Raw genomic sequence first — 18,736 nt, forward strand, 5'->3', positions numbered from 1 at the left:
TGCTCCCAGACTGCCAGGAAAGAGCGGGATTCTCCCCCCAGCCCCCCCGACATACACTTTTACTCAGATTCCCAACCTTTTGTTTAAGGGAAAGGTTCACTTTTTGACATCCACTAGCAAGATGGCGACTGCACAGACAGAGAGAGACACGGACAGGGAGAGAGACAGAGAGAGAGAGAGAGGGAGAGACAGAGAGAGAGAGAGACACACACAGAGAGAGGGAGACGGACAGAGAGAGAGGGAGACGGACAGAGAGACAGAGGGGGACAGAGAGAGAGAGGGACAGAGAGAGAGAGAGAGACAGAGAATGAGGCAGACAGAGGTACAAACTCCTCCAGCCCGAGTGCTCACACCGGCCACCTCCTGCAGCAAGGTGGAGGAGGAATAACCCCAGGGCCCCCCGACACAGGCAGCAAACGCAGCACACCCCGCCGACCTGTCAACTTGACCCCCCCTCCTCCTCCTCCTCACAGTACCTCAGCAAATCTCCCCCATCCTCACAACAGCATCTCAGCAAATCCCCCCCTCCTCACAACAGCACCTCAGCAAATCTCCCCCCTCCTCACAACAGCACCTCAGCAAATCTCCCCCTCCTCACAACAGCACCTCAGCAAATCTCTCCCCCCTTCCTCACAACAGTACTTCAGCAAATCTCCCCCCTTCCTCACAACAGCACCTCAAAAAATCTCCCCCCCCTCTTCACAACAGCACCTCAAAAAATCTTTCCCCCCCTTCCTCACAAGAGCACCTCAGCAAATCTCCCCCCCCCTTCCTCACAACAGCACCTCAAAAATCTCCCCCCCCCTTCCTCACAACAGCACCTCAAAAAATCTCCCCCCCTTCCTCACAACAGCACCTCAGCAAATCTCCCCCCCCCTTCCTCACAACAGCACCTCAGCAAATCTCCCCCCCCTTCCTCACAACAGCACCTCAGCAAATCTCCCCCCCCTTCCTCACAACAGCACCTCAGCAAATCTCCCCCCCTTCCTCACAATAGCACCTCAGCAAATCTCCCCCCCCCTTCCTCACAACAGCACCTCAGCAAATCTCCCCCCCCCTTCCTCACAACAGCACCTCAGCAAATCTCCCCCCCCTTCCTCACAACAGCACCTCAGCAAATCTCCCCCCCCCCCTTCCTCACAATACCTCAGCAAATCTCCCCCCTCCTCACAGCAAATCTCCCCATAACACCAAGCTGAAGGCAGCACCCTTCATTGTACTGACTGCCCACACACCGAGGACAAGGATTCACTTCACTCCTCACCAAAAACACGCTGCAAACCAAACGCCAGGAGAAAAACACAACGTCAGAAAGCTGCTGACATCCCTGAAAGCAGCTTAAACACCCGAGCAACAGAAACAATCCTGGAGACCAGCCACTCACCTCAGAAACCATCGCCGCCCCCGAGACCGCTTCTGAAAGAGATGAAACTTTCACATTAATCATTATTATTAACATCCCCCATCACACACACAGTTAGTTAGGACAGAGACCAGTCCAAGTGGCAAAGTGCAGAGTTGCCTGAAAATCAACTTCAAAGTGGTGCAGCCTGAAAGTTAAGCTTCCCGTCCCAACCCCCTTTCCCAAACACTTTGGCCATTAAGCGTTGTATTGGTTCATGGAATGATTAAAAGTGAGAAAGGGAAGGGGAAAGGAGGAGGAGGCAGACCCGCCCAGTCCCAGGCACACTCACTCCTTTAGCAGCTACAAAGACACTCTGCGGCCAGTCCCATTAAAATATGGGAACTTCTGTCTCTCTTTTTTTATAATGTACCTGCACAAACTTGATTATTGATCTGCGATGTCATCCCTCCGGCTTCCTCGCTATTCTCCAATGTAAAGATTAAAATAACAAAGGGGCGACACATAGAGACCAGCAGCAGCAGGACCCCAGCCTGAGCTCTGGGCGGCGGCAGCAGCACCAACACCAACCAGGAGCAGAAGGAGGACCACAGCCTGAACTCCGGGTAGGAGCAGGACTAGCAGTAGGAGCCGGACTAGCAGCACCAGGACCCCAGCTTGAGCTCTGGGCAGCAGCAGCAGCACCAGGACCCCAGCCTGAGCTCTGGGCAGAAACTCCAGCCTGTCAATGACGTCACCCAGAGCCGGACACACCCATCTCCGCAGGAAAGGAGGGGGGGACAGAATGAGGCGGGAGCGACAACAGGCCTCAAGTCAGCCTGCTTCACACCATAATAGTGACAGTTAGACCTCATTCACATCCTTAATATTTTGCAATGATCCAAAACGGTCTTTTCAGGCGGAAGGTGGGAATTGATTTCTGTGTGTTGCCTATCACCCCCCTCTCCACTGGCGTGCTGAGTGACTGGCAGTTGGTACACGCTGTCCCAGCCCCCAGCCGCAGGTTATAAATAGAGCTGCTGGCAGCCGCGGCCTTTAGTCCGAGCCAGGCTCGGAGCGGCGGTGTAGGAAGGTGCTGCGCGCGGGCTCGCTCGCTGCGGCGTAGTCCCGTCCCGGCAACTCCCCATCGGCATCCGATACCCCCTTCGGATCCATTTTTCAACTGAAGGTACTTGGCGGCCGCGGCTTGGATAGCGATCTCCCGCCGGCCCGATCGAGGGCGAGGTGAGGTAGGCCCGGCCTGCGGCCTCCACCCGGAGAGAACAGGAAGTGTGGCCGCTGCCCGATTCAGTGTGTTTGGGTTTGTCCCTCAGACTGTGAAAGAAAGCCGGGTGCCCCCCCCCCCCCCCGGAACGGAGAGGCCTGAGAGAGAGGGGCTGCATCAGCCTCGCTCAGGCACGACCTAACTGTCATGGATCCATGTTGTCCCTCCCTGGGGAACTGGGCATTTCCCAGGTGCGCACTTTCCCCATCCAATTGTGACAGGAGCAATTTTCTAATCCAGAGGGAGCCACTCCTCAATCTAGGGCACTCTAAACTGGGCAGCAAGGTAGCACAGTGGTCAGCACTGTTGATTCACAGCTCCAGGGTCCCAGGTTCGATTCCCGGCTTGGGTCACTGTCTGTGCGGAGTCTGTACGTTCTCCCCGTGTCTGCATGGGTTTCCTCCGGCTGCTCCGGTTTCCTCCCACAGTCCTGAAAGACGTGCTGTTAGGTAATTTGGACATTCTGAATTAGATCATAGAATTTACAGTGCTGAAGGAGGCCATTTGGCCCACTCTATCCCCATAACCCAGTAACCCCAACTAACACTAAGGGCAATTTTGGACGCTAAGGGCAATTTAGCATGGCCAATCCGCCTAACCTGCACATCTTTGGACTGTGGGAGGAAACCAGAGCACCCGGAGGAAACCCACGCACACACGGGGAGGATGTGCAGACTCCGCACAGACAGCGACCCAAGTCGGAATCGAACCTGGGACCCTGAAGCTGTGAAGCAATTGTGCTATCCACAATGCTACCGTGCTGCCCTCAGTGTGACCCGAACAGACTGGGGGCTTTTCACAGTAACTTCATTGCTGTGTTAATGTAAGCCTACTTATGACTATAATAAAGATTATTTTAAAAATATATAGTTAGGGCATCTACAATGTGCTCCCTACTTCCTTTAACACCCTTTGAGAAAACCATCAGGTCCTGGGGATTTATCACTCTACTTCCATTAATTTCCCCCATTTTCAATGTTTTCCACGTGTTAATATTATTTAGTCCTTGTGCCCAATCCACCATCAATGTCCTCAACCTCCCGACACGGTATCCTTTTCCAATGTAAATACCAAGGCAAAGTAATTTTTCGGCATGCCCCCATAGTCACTCGCTGACAATATCTCCACTTTCAGTCTTTAGAGGGCCAACATTGTTCCTGACCACCTGCTTTTCCTTTTTATAACCATAAAACTTCTTATTGATTTTGATGACCCTTTTAAGTTTCCTTTCATCACCCCTTTTAATAGCCTGTAAACTGCTTTGTGGCTCTTTGTGTCTTTCCCATTTGGTAGGATCTGTGCTATGTTTTTGCATTTTGGTAAGCCCTTTCTTTTAGTTTTATGCTGTCTCTTATCTCTTTAGCTGTTCCTCAGGGATATAAACTGTTTCTGTGTTGTGTTAAATATTTTCTGAAACGTGTTGCTCTGTTCTTCAGTTGTTTTACCGATTAGTTGATTTTCCTAGTTTACTGTGGACAGTCTCATCTCGTTAAAGTCGGCCTCCCCTAAATCTAAAGTTCTAGCAGCTAATTTGTGCTTTTCCCTTTCAAACATTACCCTGAACTCGATCATGTTATGATCACTATTTAATAAATGTTCACATGCAATTAGGTTAATAAATAAATCTGGCTCATTGCTCATGAATAAATCCAATATTGCTTGTCCCCTTGTTGTACTCAGAACATATTGCTGGAGCAAATTATCCCTGACACACTTCAGAAATTCACTACCTTTCTGACCGGTGTTTAATTGCCTCTCCCAATCAATGTTAAAATTTAAAATCCTCCATTAACGTCAATTTGTGTTTGGGACACACTTGCCGAATTTCTGCAGTATTCTGACTTCAACCAAAGTGAAATTGCACCTGTAGAAAAACAGGTCCAATTTGGGTCCAGACCAAGCACGGTTACTCTGCTCGACCCACTAACCAGAGTTTGATTCTGACCTTGGGTGACTGCGTGAAGTTTGCACTTTCTCCCCGTGTCTGTGTGGGTTTCCTTCAGGCGCTCTGGTTTTCTCCCACAGTCCAAAGATGCGCTGGTTAGGTGGATTTGCCCTTGCTAGGTGGATTGGCCACGCTAAATTGCTCCTTAATGTCCAAAAGGTTAGGTGAGAATAGGGCAGGAAGTGGGCCTAGGTAGGGTGCTCTTTCAGAGGGCCTCTGAAGGATCGATGGACTGAAAGGACTCCTGCACTGTAGTGATTCTATGAACCAGGATGGGAATGAGCCATGCATGCAACATCCTGGCTATCAGATTGCAGTGTGGCGATTCGCTTTGACCTCTTGTACCTCAATTACTTCTCAGCCATGCATGATGTCACTGGTACAGTGTATTATGGGACATTTCCACACTTTACCAAACTTTCCCTGATGCCAGTGTAAATGTGTTCCATTTCTAGTTGGCTGGGTCTGTGCTCTGGGCACAGCGTAGTTATCATATTAGCCCAGGTCACAATGACCCTGACCAAATACCTTTTCCTAATCAGTTACAGAGAATTCTGCTTAATGCCTGTTTGAGCTAATTGATTGCCAGGCAACATGTGTCTTGACTTCTTACATGTTGTTTCATTAGATTTATATAGCTCGCGTCCAGCTGCTCTCATTTATGCTGCCAACCCACTTAACTAATGGCAGAACGCTGCACATCTCGAACTCCAACCCAAGTGAAGTTAATAAATCTAATTTTTGTAAGCTCCAATGGCATGTCCTCCACTCCCTCCTGCCTGCGGTTTTGCTACTGGATGTTTAATTCAAGACTCGTCTCCATGCTGCTGTACAAAAAAAGGAGCGCGAGAGAAAACAGCAAACCCAAGGCCAATTAACATGGCGCTCGTCATGGGGAAAAATACTAGGTTCTGTCACAAAGTGAGTGCTAACAGGACATCAAGAAAAGTTGTAATATAATCAGGCAGTCGATAGTTTTGTGAAACAACGAGCATGTTTGGGAAATTCTAGCATTGCTGAGGATGGAACCGATAGGTTAGCTCAAGGGAAACCAGCGGGTGTAATGCATTAGAACTTTGACAAAGCATTTTGATAAGGTGCCACTCATGGTTGGTACAGGAGAGAAGGGCTCATAGGATTGTGGCTTTGTAATTTCATGGAATGAGGTAGTTACTGGTGAGATCAACATTTATTGCCCAGTGCCCTTAAGAAGGTGGTGTCCCTGAGGTGTAGGTACACCCGCAGTGCTGTTAGGGAGGAAGCTCCAGGATTTTGACACAAGTACGGTGAGGCCATTTGGCACTTCGCGCCTGCTCCGCCATTCATTATGATCATGGCTGGTCATCTAACTCAATAGCCTAATCCCACTCTCTCCTCTCTTTCCCCCCCCCCCCCCCCCCCCATAACCTTTGATCCCCTTTGCCCTAAGTGCTGTATCTAACTGCTTCTTGAAAGCATACAATGTTTTGGCCTCAACTACTTCCTCTTGTAACTAACTCCTCATGCCAACCACTCTTAGTGAAGAAATGTGTCCTGATCTCTGTACTAAATGGTCTATCCTGTATCCTCGGACTGGGACCCCTGGTTCTGGAATCCCCCATCATCGGGAACATCCTTCCTGCATCTACCCTGTCTAGTCATAGAATCATAGAATTTGCAGTGCAGGAGGTTTAGAATTTTATAAGTTTCTGCGAGATTCCCCCCTCATTCTTCTGAACTCCAGCAAATACGATCCTAACCGATTCAATCACTCCACATAGGTCAGTGCTGCCTTCCCGACAATCAATTTGGTATTCCTGGGTACATTGTACCTGTGCTGATTCTCTGAAATCTCTCCAATCAGCACTGTTTGCTTCCCTATAACTCCGCAAATGTTTCCTTTACTAATTCCCTTTTGAAATTGACTGCAGCAACAGTTTCTCACCAACAACTGGCCAAAAATCTGAGTTTTAAAAATGCTGCATTTCATTAATTTCAATTGAGTAAAGTTAAAAAGAAAACTGAACTGGATGATTCAGCTAGCACAATGTGGCATCGGACCCATTATCTGCTTTGCTATTATTAGGCTGGTCTATTCCAGCACTCTGAGCGACCCTGCTCCCCTCACAACCCAGCTTGAGCCATACAGCTCTGAAATCCGGCCTGTCACTGTATAACACTGGGGTATGGTACTGGTGGGGACTGGTCTGTCACTGTATAACACCGGGGTACAGAACTGGCGGGTATGGGTCTGTCACTGTATAACACTGGGGTACAGTACTGGTGGGGACGGGTCTGTCACTGTATAACACTGGGGTACAGTACTGGTGGGGACTGGTCTGTCACTGTATAACACTGGGGTACAGTACTGGTGGGGACGGGTCTGTCACTGTATAACACTGGGGTACAGTACTGGTGGGGACTGGTCTGTCACTGTATAACACTGGGGTACAGAACTGGCGGGTATGGGTCTGTCACTGTATAACACTGGGGTACAGTACTGGTGGGGACAGGTCTGTCACTGTATAACACCGGGGTACAGTACTGGTGGGGATGGGTCTGTCACTGTATAACACTGGGATACAGTACTGGTGGGGACGGGTCTGTCACTGTATAACACTGGGGTACAGTACTGGTGGGGACGGGTCTGTCACTGTATAACACTGGGGTACAGTACTGGTGGGGACGGGTCTATCACTATATAACACTGGGGTACAGTACTGGTGGGGACGGGTCTGTCACTGTATAACACCGGGGTACAGTATTGGTGGGGATGGGTCTGTCACTGTATAACACTGGGGTATAGTACTGGGGGGGATGGGTCTGTCACTGTATAACACCGGGGTACAGAACTGGTGGGTATGGGTCTGTCTCTGTATAACACCGGGGTACAGTACTGGTGGGGACGGGTCTGTCAGTGTATAACACCGGGGTACAGAACTGGCGGGTATGGGTCTGTCACTGTATAACACTGGGGTACAGTACTGGTGGGGATGGGTCTGTCACTGTATAACACCGGGGTACAGAACTGGCGGGTATGGGTCTGTCACTGTATAACACCGGGGTACAGTATTGGTGGGGATGGGTCTGTCACTGTATAACACTGGGGTATAGTACTGGGGGGGATGGGTCTGTCACTGTATAACACCGGGGTACAGAACTGGTGGGTATGGGTCTGTCTCTGTATAACACCGGGGTACAGTACTGGTGGGGACGGGTCTGTCAGTGTATAACACCGGGGTACAGAACTGGCGGGTATGGGTCTGTCACTGTATAACACTGGGGTACAGTACTGGTGGGGATGGGTCTGTCACTGTATAACACCGGGGTACAGAACTGGCGGGTATGGGTCTGTCACTGTATAACACTGGGGTACAGTACTGGTGGGGACGGGTCTGTCACTGTATAACACTGGGGTACAGTACTGGTGGGGACGGGTCTGTCACTGTATAACACTGGGGTACTGTACTGGTGGGGACGAGTCTGTCACTCTATAACACTGGGGTACAGTACTGGTGGGGACGGGTCTGTCACTGTATAACACTGGGATACAGTACTGGTGGGGATGGGTCTGTCGCTGTATAACACTGGGGTACAGCACTAGTGGGGATAGGTCTGTCACCATAACATGGGATACAGAACTGGTGGGGTCGGGTTTGTCACTAACAGTGGGGTAAAGTACTTGTGGGACAGGTCTGTCACTATTTAACAAAGGATTGCAGTCTTGGTGGGGACAGAGGGCTAGGCTGGTGGTGGCAGATCTGTCACTGCATGGCACAGGTACAGATTGGTGGGTATAGGTCTGTCCCTGTATAACATTGAGGGATAATACTGGTGGGAACACTGCATAACATACGTACAGTACTGGTGGGGACAGGTATGTCACTGTATGACGCGGGTACGATACTGGTGGGGACGGGTCTGTCACTGTATAACACTGGGGTACAGTACTGGTGGGGATGGGTTTGTCACTGTATAGCACTGGGGTACAGCACTAGTGGGGATAGGTCTGTCACCATAACATGGGATACAGAACTGATGGGGTCGGGTTTGTCACTAACAGTGGGGTAAAGTACTCGTGGGACAGGTCTGTCACTGTGTAACACTGGGGTACAGTACTGGTGTAGACGGGTCTGTCACTGTATAGCACTGGGGTACAGCACTAGTGGGGATAGGTCTGTCACCATAACATGGGATACAGAACTGGTGGGGTCGAGTTTGTCACTAACAGTGGGGTAAAGTACTCGTGGGACAGGTTTGTCACTGTATAGCACTGGGGTACAGTACTGGTGGGGACGGGGTTGTCACTAACACTGGAGTAAAGTACTCGTGGGGACAGGTCTGTCACTATTTGACAATGATGTGGAGATGCTGGTGTTGGACTGGGGTGAGCACAGTAAGAAGTCTTACAACACCAGGTTAAAGTCCAACAGGTTTGTTTCGCATCATTAGATTTCGGGGCCCAGCTCCTTCCTCCGGTGAATGAAGAGGTGGGTTCCAGAAACATATATATAGACAAAGTCAAAGATGCAATACGATACTTTGAATGCAAGTCTTTGTAGGTAATTAAGTCTACAAATCCAGACGGAGCAACTGGAGAGAGGGACAATCACAGGTTAAAGAGGTGTGAATTATCTCAAGCCAGGGCAGTTGGTAGGATTTCACAAACCCAAGCTATATGGTAATGCAACATGAATCCAAGGTCCCGGTTGAGGCCATACTCGTGTGTGGAACTTGGCTATAAGTTTCTGCTCGGCGATTCTGCATTACCGCGCGTCCTGAAGGCCGCCTTGGAGAAGGCTTACCCAAAGATCAGAGGCTGAATTCCCTTGACTGCTGAATTATTGCCTGACTGGAAGGGAACATTCCCGCCTGGCGACTGTCGCGCGATCCGTTGTCGCAGCTTCTGCATGGTCTCGCCAATGTACCACGCTTCGGGACATCCTTTCTTGCAGCGTATGAGGTAGACAATGCAAACCCTCTCCATGACTATGGTAAAGGTCAAGGAGTTGTGGTCACCGCCACTGAAATGCTCTCCCACCGAGACATCTGACACCTGCCTTGTTCATTGCCGAGCACCAAGTCCAATATGGCCTCCCCCCTAGTCAGCCTATCTAAATATTGAGTCAGGAAACCTTCATGTACACACCTGAGAAAATCTGTTCCATCCAAACCATTTGCAGTAAAGAGGTTCCAGTCAATATTAGGAAAGTTGAAGTCACTCATGACAACAACTCTGTTACTTCTGCACCTTTCCAAGATCAACCGCCTAATCTGTTCCTCCATCTCTCTGCTGCTATTGGGGGGTCGATAGAAAACTCCCAATAAAGTGACTGCTCCTTTCTTGTTTCTGACTTCCACCCATACTGACTCAGTACACAAACCCTCCTCAACTATCTCCTTTTCTGCAGCTGTGGTACAGTATGAAGGGGACACCGGGATTCAGTACTGGTGGGGATGGGTCTGTCACTGTATAACACTGGGATACAGTACTGGTGTGGATGGGTCTGTCACTGTATAACATGGGGACAGTACTGGTGGGGATGGATCTGTCACTGTATAACATGGGGACAGTACTGGTGGGGACGGGTACTGTCACTGTGTAACACTGGGGTACAGTACTGGTGGGGACGGCACTGTCACTGTATAACACTGGGGTACAGTACTGGTGGGGACGGGTCTGTCACTATAACGCTGGGGTACAGTACTGGTAGGGACAGGTCTGTCACTGTATAACACTGGGGTACAGTACTGGTGGGGACGGGTCTGTCACTGTATAACACTGGGGTACAGTACTGGTGGGGACGGGTCTGTCACTGTATAACACTGGGGTACAGTACTGGTGGGGACGGGTCTGTCACTCTATAACACTGGGGTACAGTATTGGTGGGGACGGGTCTGTCACTGTATAACACTGGGATACAGTACTGGTGGGGATGGGTCTGTCGCTGTATAACACTGGGGTACAGCACTAGTGGGGATAGGTCTGTCACCATAACATGGGATACAGAACTGGTGGGGTCGGGTTTGTCACTAACAGTGGGGTAAAGTACTTGTGGCACAGGTCTGTCACTATTTAACAAAGGATTGCAGTCTTGGTGGGGACAGAGGGCTAGGCTGGTGGTGGCAGATCTGTCACTGCATGGCACAGGTTGGTGGGTATAGGTCTGTCCCTGTATAACATTGAGCGATAATACTGGTGGGAACACTGCATAACATACGTACAGTACTGGTGGGGACAGGTATGTCACTGTATGACGCGGGTACGATACTGGTGGGGACGGGTCTGTCACTGTATAACACTGGGATACAGTACTGGTGAGGACGGGTGTGTCACTGTATAACATGGGGACAGTACTGGTGAGGATGGGTCTGTCACCGTATAACATGGGGACAGTACTGGTGGGGACAGGTCTGTCATTGTATAACACTGGTAGAGTACTGGTGGGACAGGGATGTCACTGTAAAACATGGGTACAGTGCTGTTAGGGACAACTCAGTCACTGCATATTATTGGGATGCAGTACTAATGGGGACAAATGTCGCCATTTAAACAGGTACAGTATTAAGGGGATATGTCTCACTAACACTGGGATTCAGTATTGGTGGTGATGGGTCTGTCACTATAATAATATTATAATAATTGCTTATTGTCACAAATAGGCTTCAATGAAGTTACTGTGAAAAGCCCCTAGTCGCCACATTCCAGCGACTATTTGGGGAGGCCAGTATGGGCCGGTAATACTGGGATACAGTACTGGTGGGGAGGGGTCTGTCACTGTATAACACTGGGGTACAGTACTGGTGGGGACGGGTCTGTCACTATAACACTGTGGTACAGTACTGGTGAGGAAGGATCTGTCACTGTATAACACTGGGTTACAGTACTGGTGGGGATGGGTCTGTCACTGTATAACACTGGGGTACAGTACTGGTGGGGACGGGTCTGTCACTGTATAACACTGGGATACAGTACTGGTGGGGATGTGACTGTCACTGTATAACACTGGGGTACAGTGCTGGTGGGGAAAGATCTGTTACTATAACACTGGGGTACAGTACTGGTGGGGAAAGATCTGTCACTGTATAACACTGGGGTATAGTATTGGTGGGGAAGGATCTGTAACTATAACTCTGGGGTACAGTACTGGTGGGGACAGGTCTGTCACTGTATAACACTGGGATACAGTACTGGTGGTGACAGGTCTGTCACTGTATAAAGCTGTCACTGTATAACGGGTACAATACTAGCGGGGACAGGTCTGTCACTATAGAGCTGTCACTGTATAACGGGTACAATACTAGCGGGGACAGGTCTGTCACTGTATAGAGCTGTCACTGTATAACGGGTACAATACTAGCGGGGACAGGTCTGTCACTGTATAGAGCTGTCACTGTATAACGGGTACAATACTAGCGGGGACAGGTCTGTCACTGTATAGAGCTGTCACTGTATAACGGGTACAATACTAGCGGGGACAGGTCTGTCACTGTATAGAGCTGTCACTGTATAACGGGTACAATACTAGCGGGGACAGGTCTGTCACTGTATAGAGCTGTCACTGTATAACGGGTACAATACTAGCGGGGACAGGTCTGTCACTGTATAGAGCTGTCACTGTATAACGGTACAATACTAGCGGGGACAGGTCTGTCACTGTATTTCTTTTATTTGTTTATGGATTGTGGGCATTGCAGACTGTGCCAGCATTTAATGCCATCCCCATTTGCCCTTGAGGAGAAGTTAAGAGTCAACCACATTGCTGTGGGTCTGGAGTCACATGTAGGCCAGAACGGGTAAGACAGCAGATTTCCTTCCCTAAGATGGGTTTTTGCAAAAATGTACAAAATGGCTTCATGGTCACCATTAGACTTTTAATTCCAGTTGTTTATTGAATTAAAGTTCCACCATCTGCTGAGGTGGGATTTGAAACTGGGACGCAAAGCATTACTCTGGGTCTGTAGTTTACTAGTCCAGTGACAATACCACTCTGCCACCATCTGCCTGTTTGTCACTAACACGGGTACAGTACCGGTGGGGATGGGTCTGTCACTGTATAACACTGGGGTACAGTACTGGTGGGGACGGGTCTGTCACTGTATAACACTGGGGTACAGTACCGGTGGGGATGGGTCTGTCACTGTATAACACTGGGGTACAGTACTGGTGGGGATGGGTCTATCACTGTATAACACTGGGGTACAGTACTGGTGGGGATGGGTCTGTCACTGTATAACACTGGGGTACAGTACTGGTGGGGACGGGTCTGTCACTGTATAACACTGGTGTACAGTACTGGTGGGGACAGGTCTGTCACTGTATAACACTGGGGTACAGTACTGGTGGGGACAGGTCTGTCACTGTATAACACTGGTGTACAGTACTGGTGGGGACGGGTCTGTCACTGTATAACACTGGGGTACAGTACTGGTGAGGAGGAGACTATCACTGTATAACACTGGGTTACTGTGGTGTGGACAATCTGTCACTGTATAAAACTGGGTTACCCAATCTGTCACTGTATAACACTGGAGTATAGCACTGTTGGGGTCTGTCACTAACACGGGGACAGCTCTGTGACTGTATAACTCGGTTACAGTACTGGTGGGGGCGGGCCTGTTAGTGTAACATGGGTACAGTACTGGCGAGGACAGGCCTCTCACTGTATAACACGGGTACGGTGCTTGTGGGGATTGGTCTGTCATTGTATAACACTGGGGTGCAATACTGGTGGAGAGACGGGTCTGTCACTAAATTACTGGGGTATGGTACTGATGGGCACAGGTCTGTCACTGTAAATCACTGGGGAATAGTCCTGGTGGGACTGAGCTGTTACAGTACACTGGGGCGGACAGGTCTGTCATGGTATAACATGGTTCCAATATGGTGTGGGAGGGCCTGTTACAGTATAACATGGGAACCGTTCAAATGGGGACCGGTCTGTCACAGTGTAACACTGGTACAGTAATAGTGGGGACAGATTTGTAAATGTATAATACTGGGATGCAGTACTGGTGTGGGTGTGTCTGTCACTATAACATGGGTACAGTGCTGGTGAGGACTGGTCTGTCACTTTAGCACCGGTACTGTACTGATGGAGACAGGTAGATAGATAGAGAAATACAGCACACAACAGGCCCTTCGGCCCACAATGTTGTGCCGAACTTTTGTCCTAGGTTAATCATAGAATTTTGGACCATAAGGGCAATTTATCATGGCCAATCCACCCAACCTGCACATCTTTGGATTGTGGGAGGAAACCGGAGTACCCGGAGGAAACCCACGCACACACGGGGAGGATGTGCAGACTCCACACAGACAGTGACCCAAGTCGAAATCGAACTTGGGACCCTGAAGCTGTGAAGCAATTGTGCTATCCACAATGCTACCGTGCTGCCCTTAAGAAGAAATTAATCTACACTCCATTATTCTACCCTAATCCTTGTACCTATCCAATAGCCGCTTGAAGGTCCCTAACGTTTCCGACTCAACTACTTCCACAGGCAGTGCATTCCATGCCCCCACTACTCTCTGGGTAAAGAACCTACCTCTGACATCCCCCCTATATCTTCCACCATTTACCTTAAATTTATGTTCCCTTGTAATGGTTTGTTCCACCCGGGGAAAAGTCTCTGACTGTCTACTCTATCTAGTCCCCTGATCATCTTATAAACCTCTATCAAGTCGCCCCTCATCCTTCTCCGTTCTAATGAGAAAAGGCCTAGCACCCTCAACCTTTCCTCGTAAGACCTACTCTCCATTCCAGGCAACATCCTGGTAAATCTCCTTTGCACCTTTTCCAAAGCTTCCACATCCTTCCTAAAATGAGGTGCCCAGAACTGTACACAGTACTCCAAATGTGGCCTGACCAAGGTTTTGTACACCTGCATCATCACCTCACGGCTCTTAAATTCAATCCCTCTGCTAATGAACGCTAAGAGTTATTGCTGGGGGAAAGGCAATTATGATGCGATGAGGCAAGACTTAGGATGCATTGCCTGGAGAGGAAAACTGCAGGGGATGGACACAATGGAAATGTGGAGCATGTTCAAGGAACAGCTACTGCGTGTCCTTGATAAGTATGTACCTGGTAGGCAGGGAGGAAGTGGTCGAGTGAGGGAACCATGGGTTACTAAAGCAGTTGAAACACTTTTCAAGAGGAAGAAGGAGGCTTATGTGAAGATGAGATGTGATGGTTCAGTTGGGTCGCTTGAGAGTTACAAGTTAGCTAAGAAGGCTCTAAAGAGAGAGCTAAGAAGAGCCAAGCGAGGACATGAAAAGTCTTTGGCAGGGAGGATCAAGGATAACCCTAAAGCTTTCTATAGGTATGTCAGGAATAAAAGAATGACTAAGGTAAGAGTAGGGCCAGTCAAGGACAGTAGTGGGAAGTTGTGCGTAGAGTCCGAGGAGATAGGAGAGGTGCTAAATGAGTATTTTTCATCAGTATTCACACAGGAAAAAGACAAAGTTGTCGAGGAGAATACTGAGATACAGGCTACTAGACTAGAAGGGCTTGAGGTTCATAAGGAGGAGGTGTTAGTGATTCTGGAAAGTGTGAAAATAGATAAGTCCCCTGGGCCGGATGGGATTTATCCTAAGATTCTCTGGGAAGCTAGGGAGGAGATTGCTGAGCCTTTGGCTTTGATCTTTAAGTCATCTTTGTCTACAGGAATAGTGCCAGAGGACTGGAGGATAGCAAATGTTGTCCCCTTGTACAAGAAGGGGAGTAGAGATAACACCGGTAACTATAGACCAGTGAGCCTTACTTCTGTTGTGGGAAAAGTCTTGGAAAGGTTTATAAGAGATAGGATGTATAATCATCTGGAAAGGAATAATTTGATTAGAGATAGTCAACATGGTTTTGTGAAGGGTACGTCGTGCCTCACAAACCTCATTGAGTTCTTCGAGAAGGTGACCAAACAGGTGGATGAGGGTAAAGCAGTTGATGTGGTGTATATGGATTTCAGTAAAGCATTTGATAAGGTTCCCCATGGTAGGCTGTTGCAGAAAATACAGAGGCATGGGATTCAGGGTGATTTAGCAGTTTGGATCAGAAATTGGCTAGCTGATAGAAGACAAAGAGTGGTGGTTGATGGGAAATGCTCTGACTGGTGTCCAGTTACTAGTGGTGTGCCACAAGGATCTGTTTTGGGGCCGTTGCTGTTTGTCATTTTTATAAATGGCCTGGAGGAGGGCGTAGAAGGATGGGTGAGTAAATTTGCAGGTGACACTAAAGTCGGTGGAGTTGTGGACAGTGCAGAAGGATGTTACAAATTACAGAGGGACATAGATAAGCTGCAGAGCTGGGCTGACAGGTGGCAAATGGAGTTTAATGCAGAAAATTGTGAGGTGATTCATTTCGGAAGGAATAACAGGAAGGCAGAGTACTGGGCTAATGGTAAGATTCTTGGTAGTGTGGACGAGCAGAGAGATCTCGGTGTCCATGTCCATAGATCCCTGAAAGTTGCCACCCAGGTTGAGAGGGTTGTCAAGAAGGCGTACGGTGTGTTAGCTTTTATTGGTAGAGGAATTGAGTTTCGGAGTCATGAGGTCATGTTGCAGTTGTACAAAACTCTGGTGCGGCCGCATTTGGAGTTTTGTGTGCAGTTCTGGTCGCCACATTATAGGAAAGATGTGGAAGCATTGGAAAGGGTACAGAGGAGATTTACAAGAATGTTGCCTGGTATGGAGGGAAGATCATATGAGGAAAGGCTGAAGGACTTGAGGCTGTTTTCGTTAGAGAGAAGAAGGTTAAGAGGGGACTTAATTGAGGCATACAAGATGATCCGAGGATTAGATAGGGTGGACATCGAGAGCCTTTTTCCTCAGATGGTGATGTCCAGCACGAGGGGACATAGCTTTAAATTGAGGGGAGATAGATATAGGACAGATGTCAGAGGTAGGTTCTTTACTCAGAGAGTAGTAAGGGCGTGGAATGCCCTGCCTGCAACAGTAGTGGACTCGCCAACACTAAACGCATTCAAATGGTCATTGGATAGGCATATGGACGATAAGGGAATAGTGTAGAGGGACTTTAGAAGGGTTTCACAGGACGGTGCAACACTGAGGGCCGAAGGGCCTGTACTGCGCTGTAATGTTCTATGTTCTAGCACACCATAGTCCTCCTTCACAACTATATCCACTTGAGTGGCAACTTTCAAAGATCTATGAACATAGACCCCAAGATCTCGCTGCTCCTCCACATTGCCAAGAACCCTACCGTTAACCCTGTATTCCGCGTTCATATTTGTCCTTCCAAAATGGACAACCTCACACTTTCCAGGGTTAAACTCCATCTGCCACTTCTCAGCCCAGCTCTGCATCCTATCTATGTCTCTTTGCAGCCGACAACAGCCCTCCTCACTATCCACAACCCCACCAATCTTCGTATCGTCTGCAAATTTACTGACCCACCCTTCAACTCCCTCATCCAAGTCATTAATGAAAATCACAAACAGCAGAGGACCCAGAACTGATCCCTGCAGTACACCATTGGTAACTGGGCTCCAGGCTGAATATTTCATCCACTACCACTCTCTGACTTCTATTGGTTAGCCAGTTCGTTATCCAACTTGCCAAATTTCCCACTATCCCATGCCTCCTTACTTTCTGCATAAGCTTACCATGGGGAACGTTATCAAATGCCTGTCTAAAATCCATGTACACTTCTTCCTTCCTAACAAGTATCTCCTCGAGCTTACCAGTCTGTTTCACACTGTCCTCTCAACAATATGGCCCCTCTCATTTGTAAATACTGAAGAAAAGTACTCATTCAAGACCTCTCCTATCTCTTCAGACTCAATACACAATCTCCCGCTACTGTCCTTGATCGGACCTACCCTCGCTCTAGTCATTCTCATATTTCTCACATGTGTAAAGGCCTTGGGGTTTTCCTTGATCCTACCCACCAAAGATTTTTCATGCCCTCTCTTAGCTCTCCTAATCCCTTTCTTCAGTTCCATCCTGGCTATCTTGTATCCCTCCAGCGCCCTGTCTGAACCTTGTTTCCTCAGCCTCACATAAGTCTCCTTCTTCCTCTTAACAAGACATTCAACCTCTCTTGTCAACCATGGTTCCCTCACTCGACCATCTCTTCCCTGCCTGACAGGGCCATACATATCAAGGACACGTAGTATCTGTTCCTTGTCACTGTATAACATGGGTACAGTATTGGTGGGGATGGGTATGTCACTGCATAACACTGGGATACAGTACTGGTGGGTATGGGATGTCACTGTATAAACTCTGATACAGCACTGATGGGCACAGGTCTGACATTGTTTAGCACGGTTACAATGATGGGGACAGGTCTCAGTATAACACTGGACGGTGATGGGGACAGGTCTCAGTATAACACTGGACGGTACTGGTGGGGGCGGGCCTGGCACTGTATAATACTGGTGTACAGTACTGGTGGGGATGTGTCTCACTTTATAGAACTGGGGTATAGCACTGATGGGCACAGGTCTGTCACGAACACTGGGGTCAGTACTGGTGGAGACGTGTCTGTCACTGTATAACACGGGTACAATACTTGTGGAGACGGGTCTGTCACTAACACTGGGGTACAGGACTGCCTCTGTATAACACTTTGGTACAGTACTGGTGGAGACTGGTCTGTCAGTGTATAACACTGGAGTACAGTACTGGTGGGGACGGGTCTGCCATTGGGGTACAGTGTTGGTGGGGTCAGATATGTCACTGTATATCACTGGGGTACAGTAGTGGTGGGGACAGATTTATCACTGTCTAACACTGGGGTACAGTACTGTTTGGCACAAGTCCATCAGTACAGAATGATGGAGGAGCCCAGCAAGAGACAAGGCTGAAACGTTCACAATAATCTTGAGCCAGAAGTGCCAAGTAGATGATGCATCATTTCCTTCTCTGGAGGTCCCCAGCAACACAGATGTAAGTGATACCAAGGAAGTGGTGAAGCTACCGCATAATGCAACGGCTATGGACCCTGACAGTATTCCGGCAGTAGTACTGAAGACTTGTGTTGCAGAACCTGCCGCAGCCCTAGCCTAGCTGTCCAGTACAGCTACAACACTGGCATCTACCCAGCAATGTGGCAAATTGCCTAGGTGTGTCCTGTATACAAAAAACAGGACAAATCCAACCTGGCCAATTACTGCCCCATCAGTCTACTCTCCATCATCAGCAAGGTGATGGAAGAGGTTG

The 18,736-nt window shown here is 48.8% G+C and overlaps 1 protein-coding gene and 1 long non-coding RNA gene across 2 annotated transcripts in view; one reads left to right on the forward strand and one right to left on the reverse strand.

Annotated features, from left to right (window-relative positions):
* LOC119976125 (PHD finger protein 23A-like) overlaps window positions 1–2,269 on the reverse strand; it is a 48,017-nt gene extending 45,748 nt beyond the window's left edge. Inside the window, exons 1-2 of the mRNA XM_038816310.1 lie at window positions 1,776–2,269; window positions 1,385–1,416 (exon numbers count right to left, since the gene is read on the reverse strand). Coding sequence (XP_038672238.1) covers window positions 1,385–1,416; window positions 1,776–1,869 — 126 coding nt within the window. The 5' untranslated portion in view covers window positions 1,870–2,269. The remainder of the gene's footprint in view (window positions 1–1,384; window positions 1,417–1,775) is intronic.
* Window positions 2,270–2,390: 121 nt separating this feature from the next.
* The window catches only part of LOC119976255, a 42,213-nt gene continuing 25,867 nt past the window's right edge, over window positions 2,391–18,736 (forward strand). The window contains exon 1 of the long non-coding RNA XR_005462890.1: window positions 2,391–2,531. This is a non-coding gene — a long non-coding RNA (uncharacterized LOC119976255). The remainder of the gene's footprint in view (window positions 2,532–18,736) is intronic.

The sequence above is a fragment of the Scyliorhinus canicula genome, chromosome 13, assembly GCF_902713615.1.
Source record: "Scyliorhinus canicula chromosome 13, sScyCan1.1, whole genome shotgun sequence".
In the NCBI taxonomy this organism is placed as follows: Eukaryota; Metazoa; Chordata; class Chondrichthyes; order Carcharhiniformes; family Scyliorhinidae; genus Scyliorhinus; species Scyliorhinus canicula.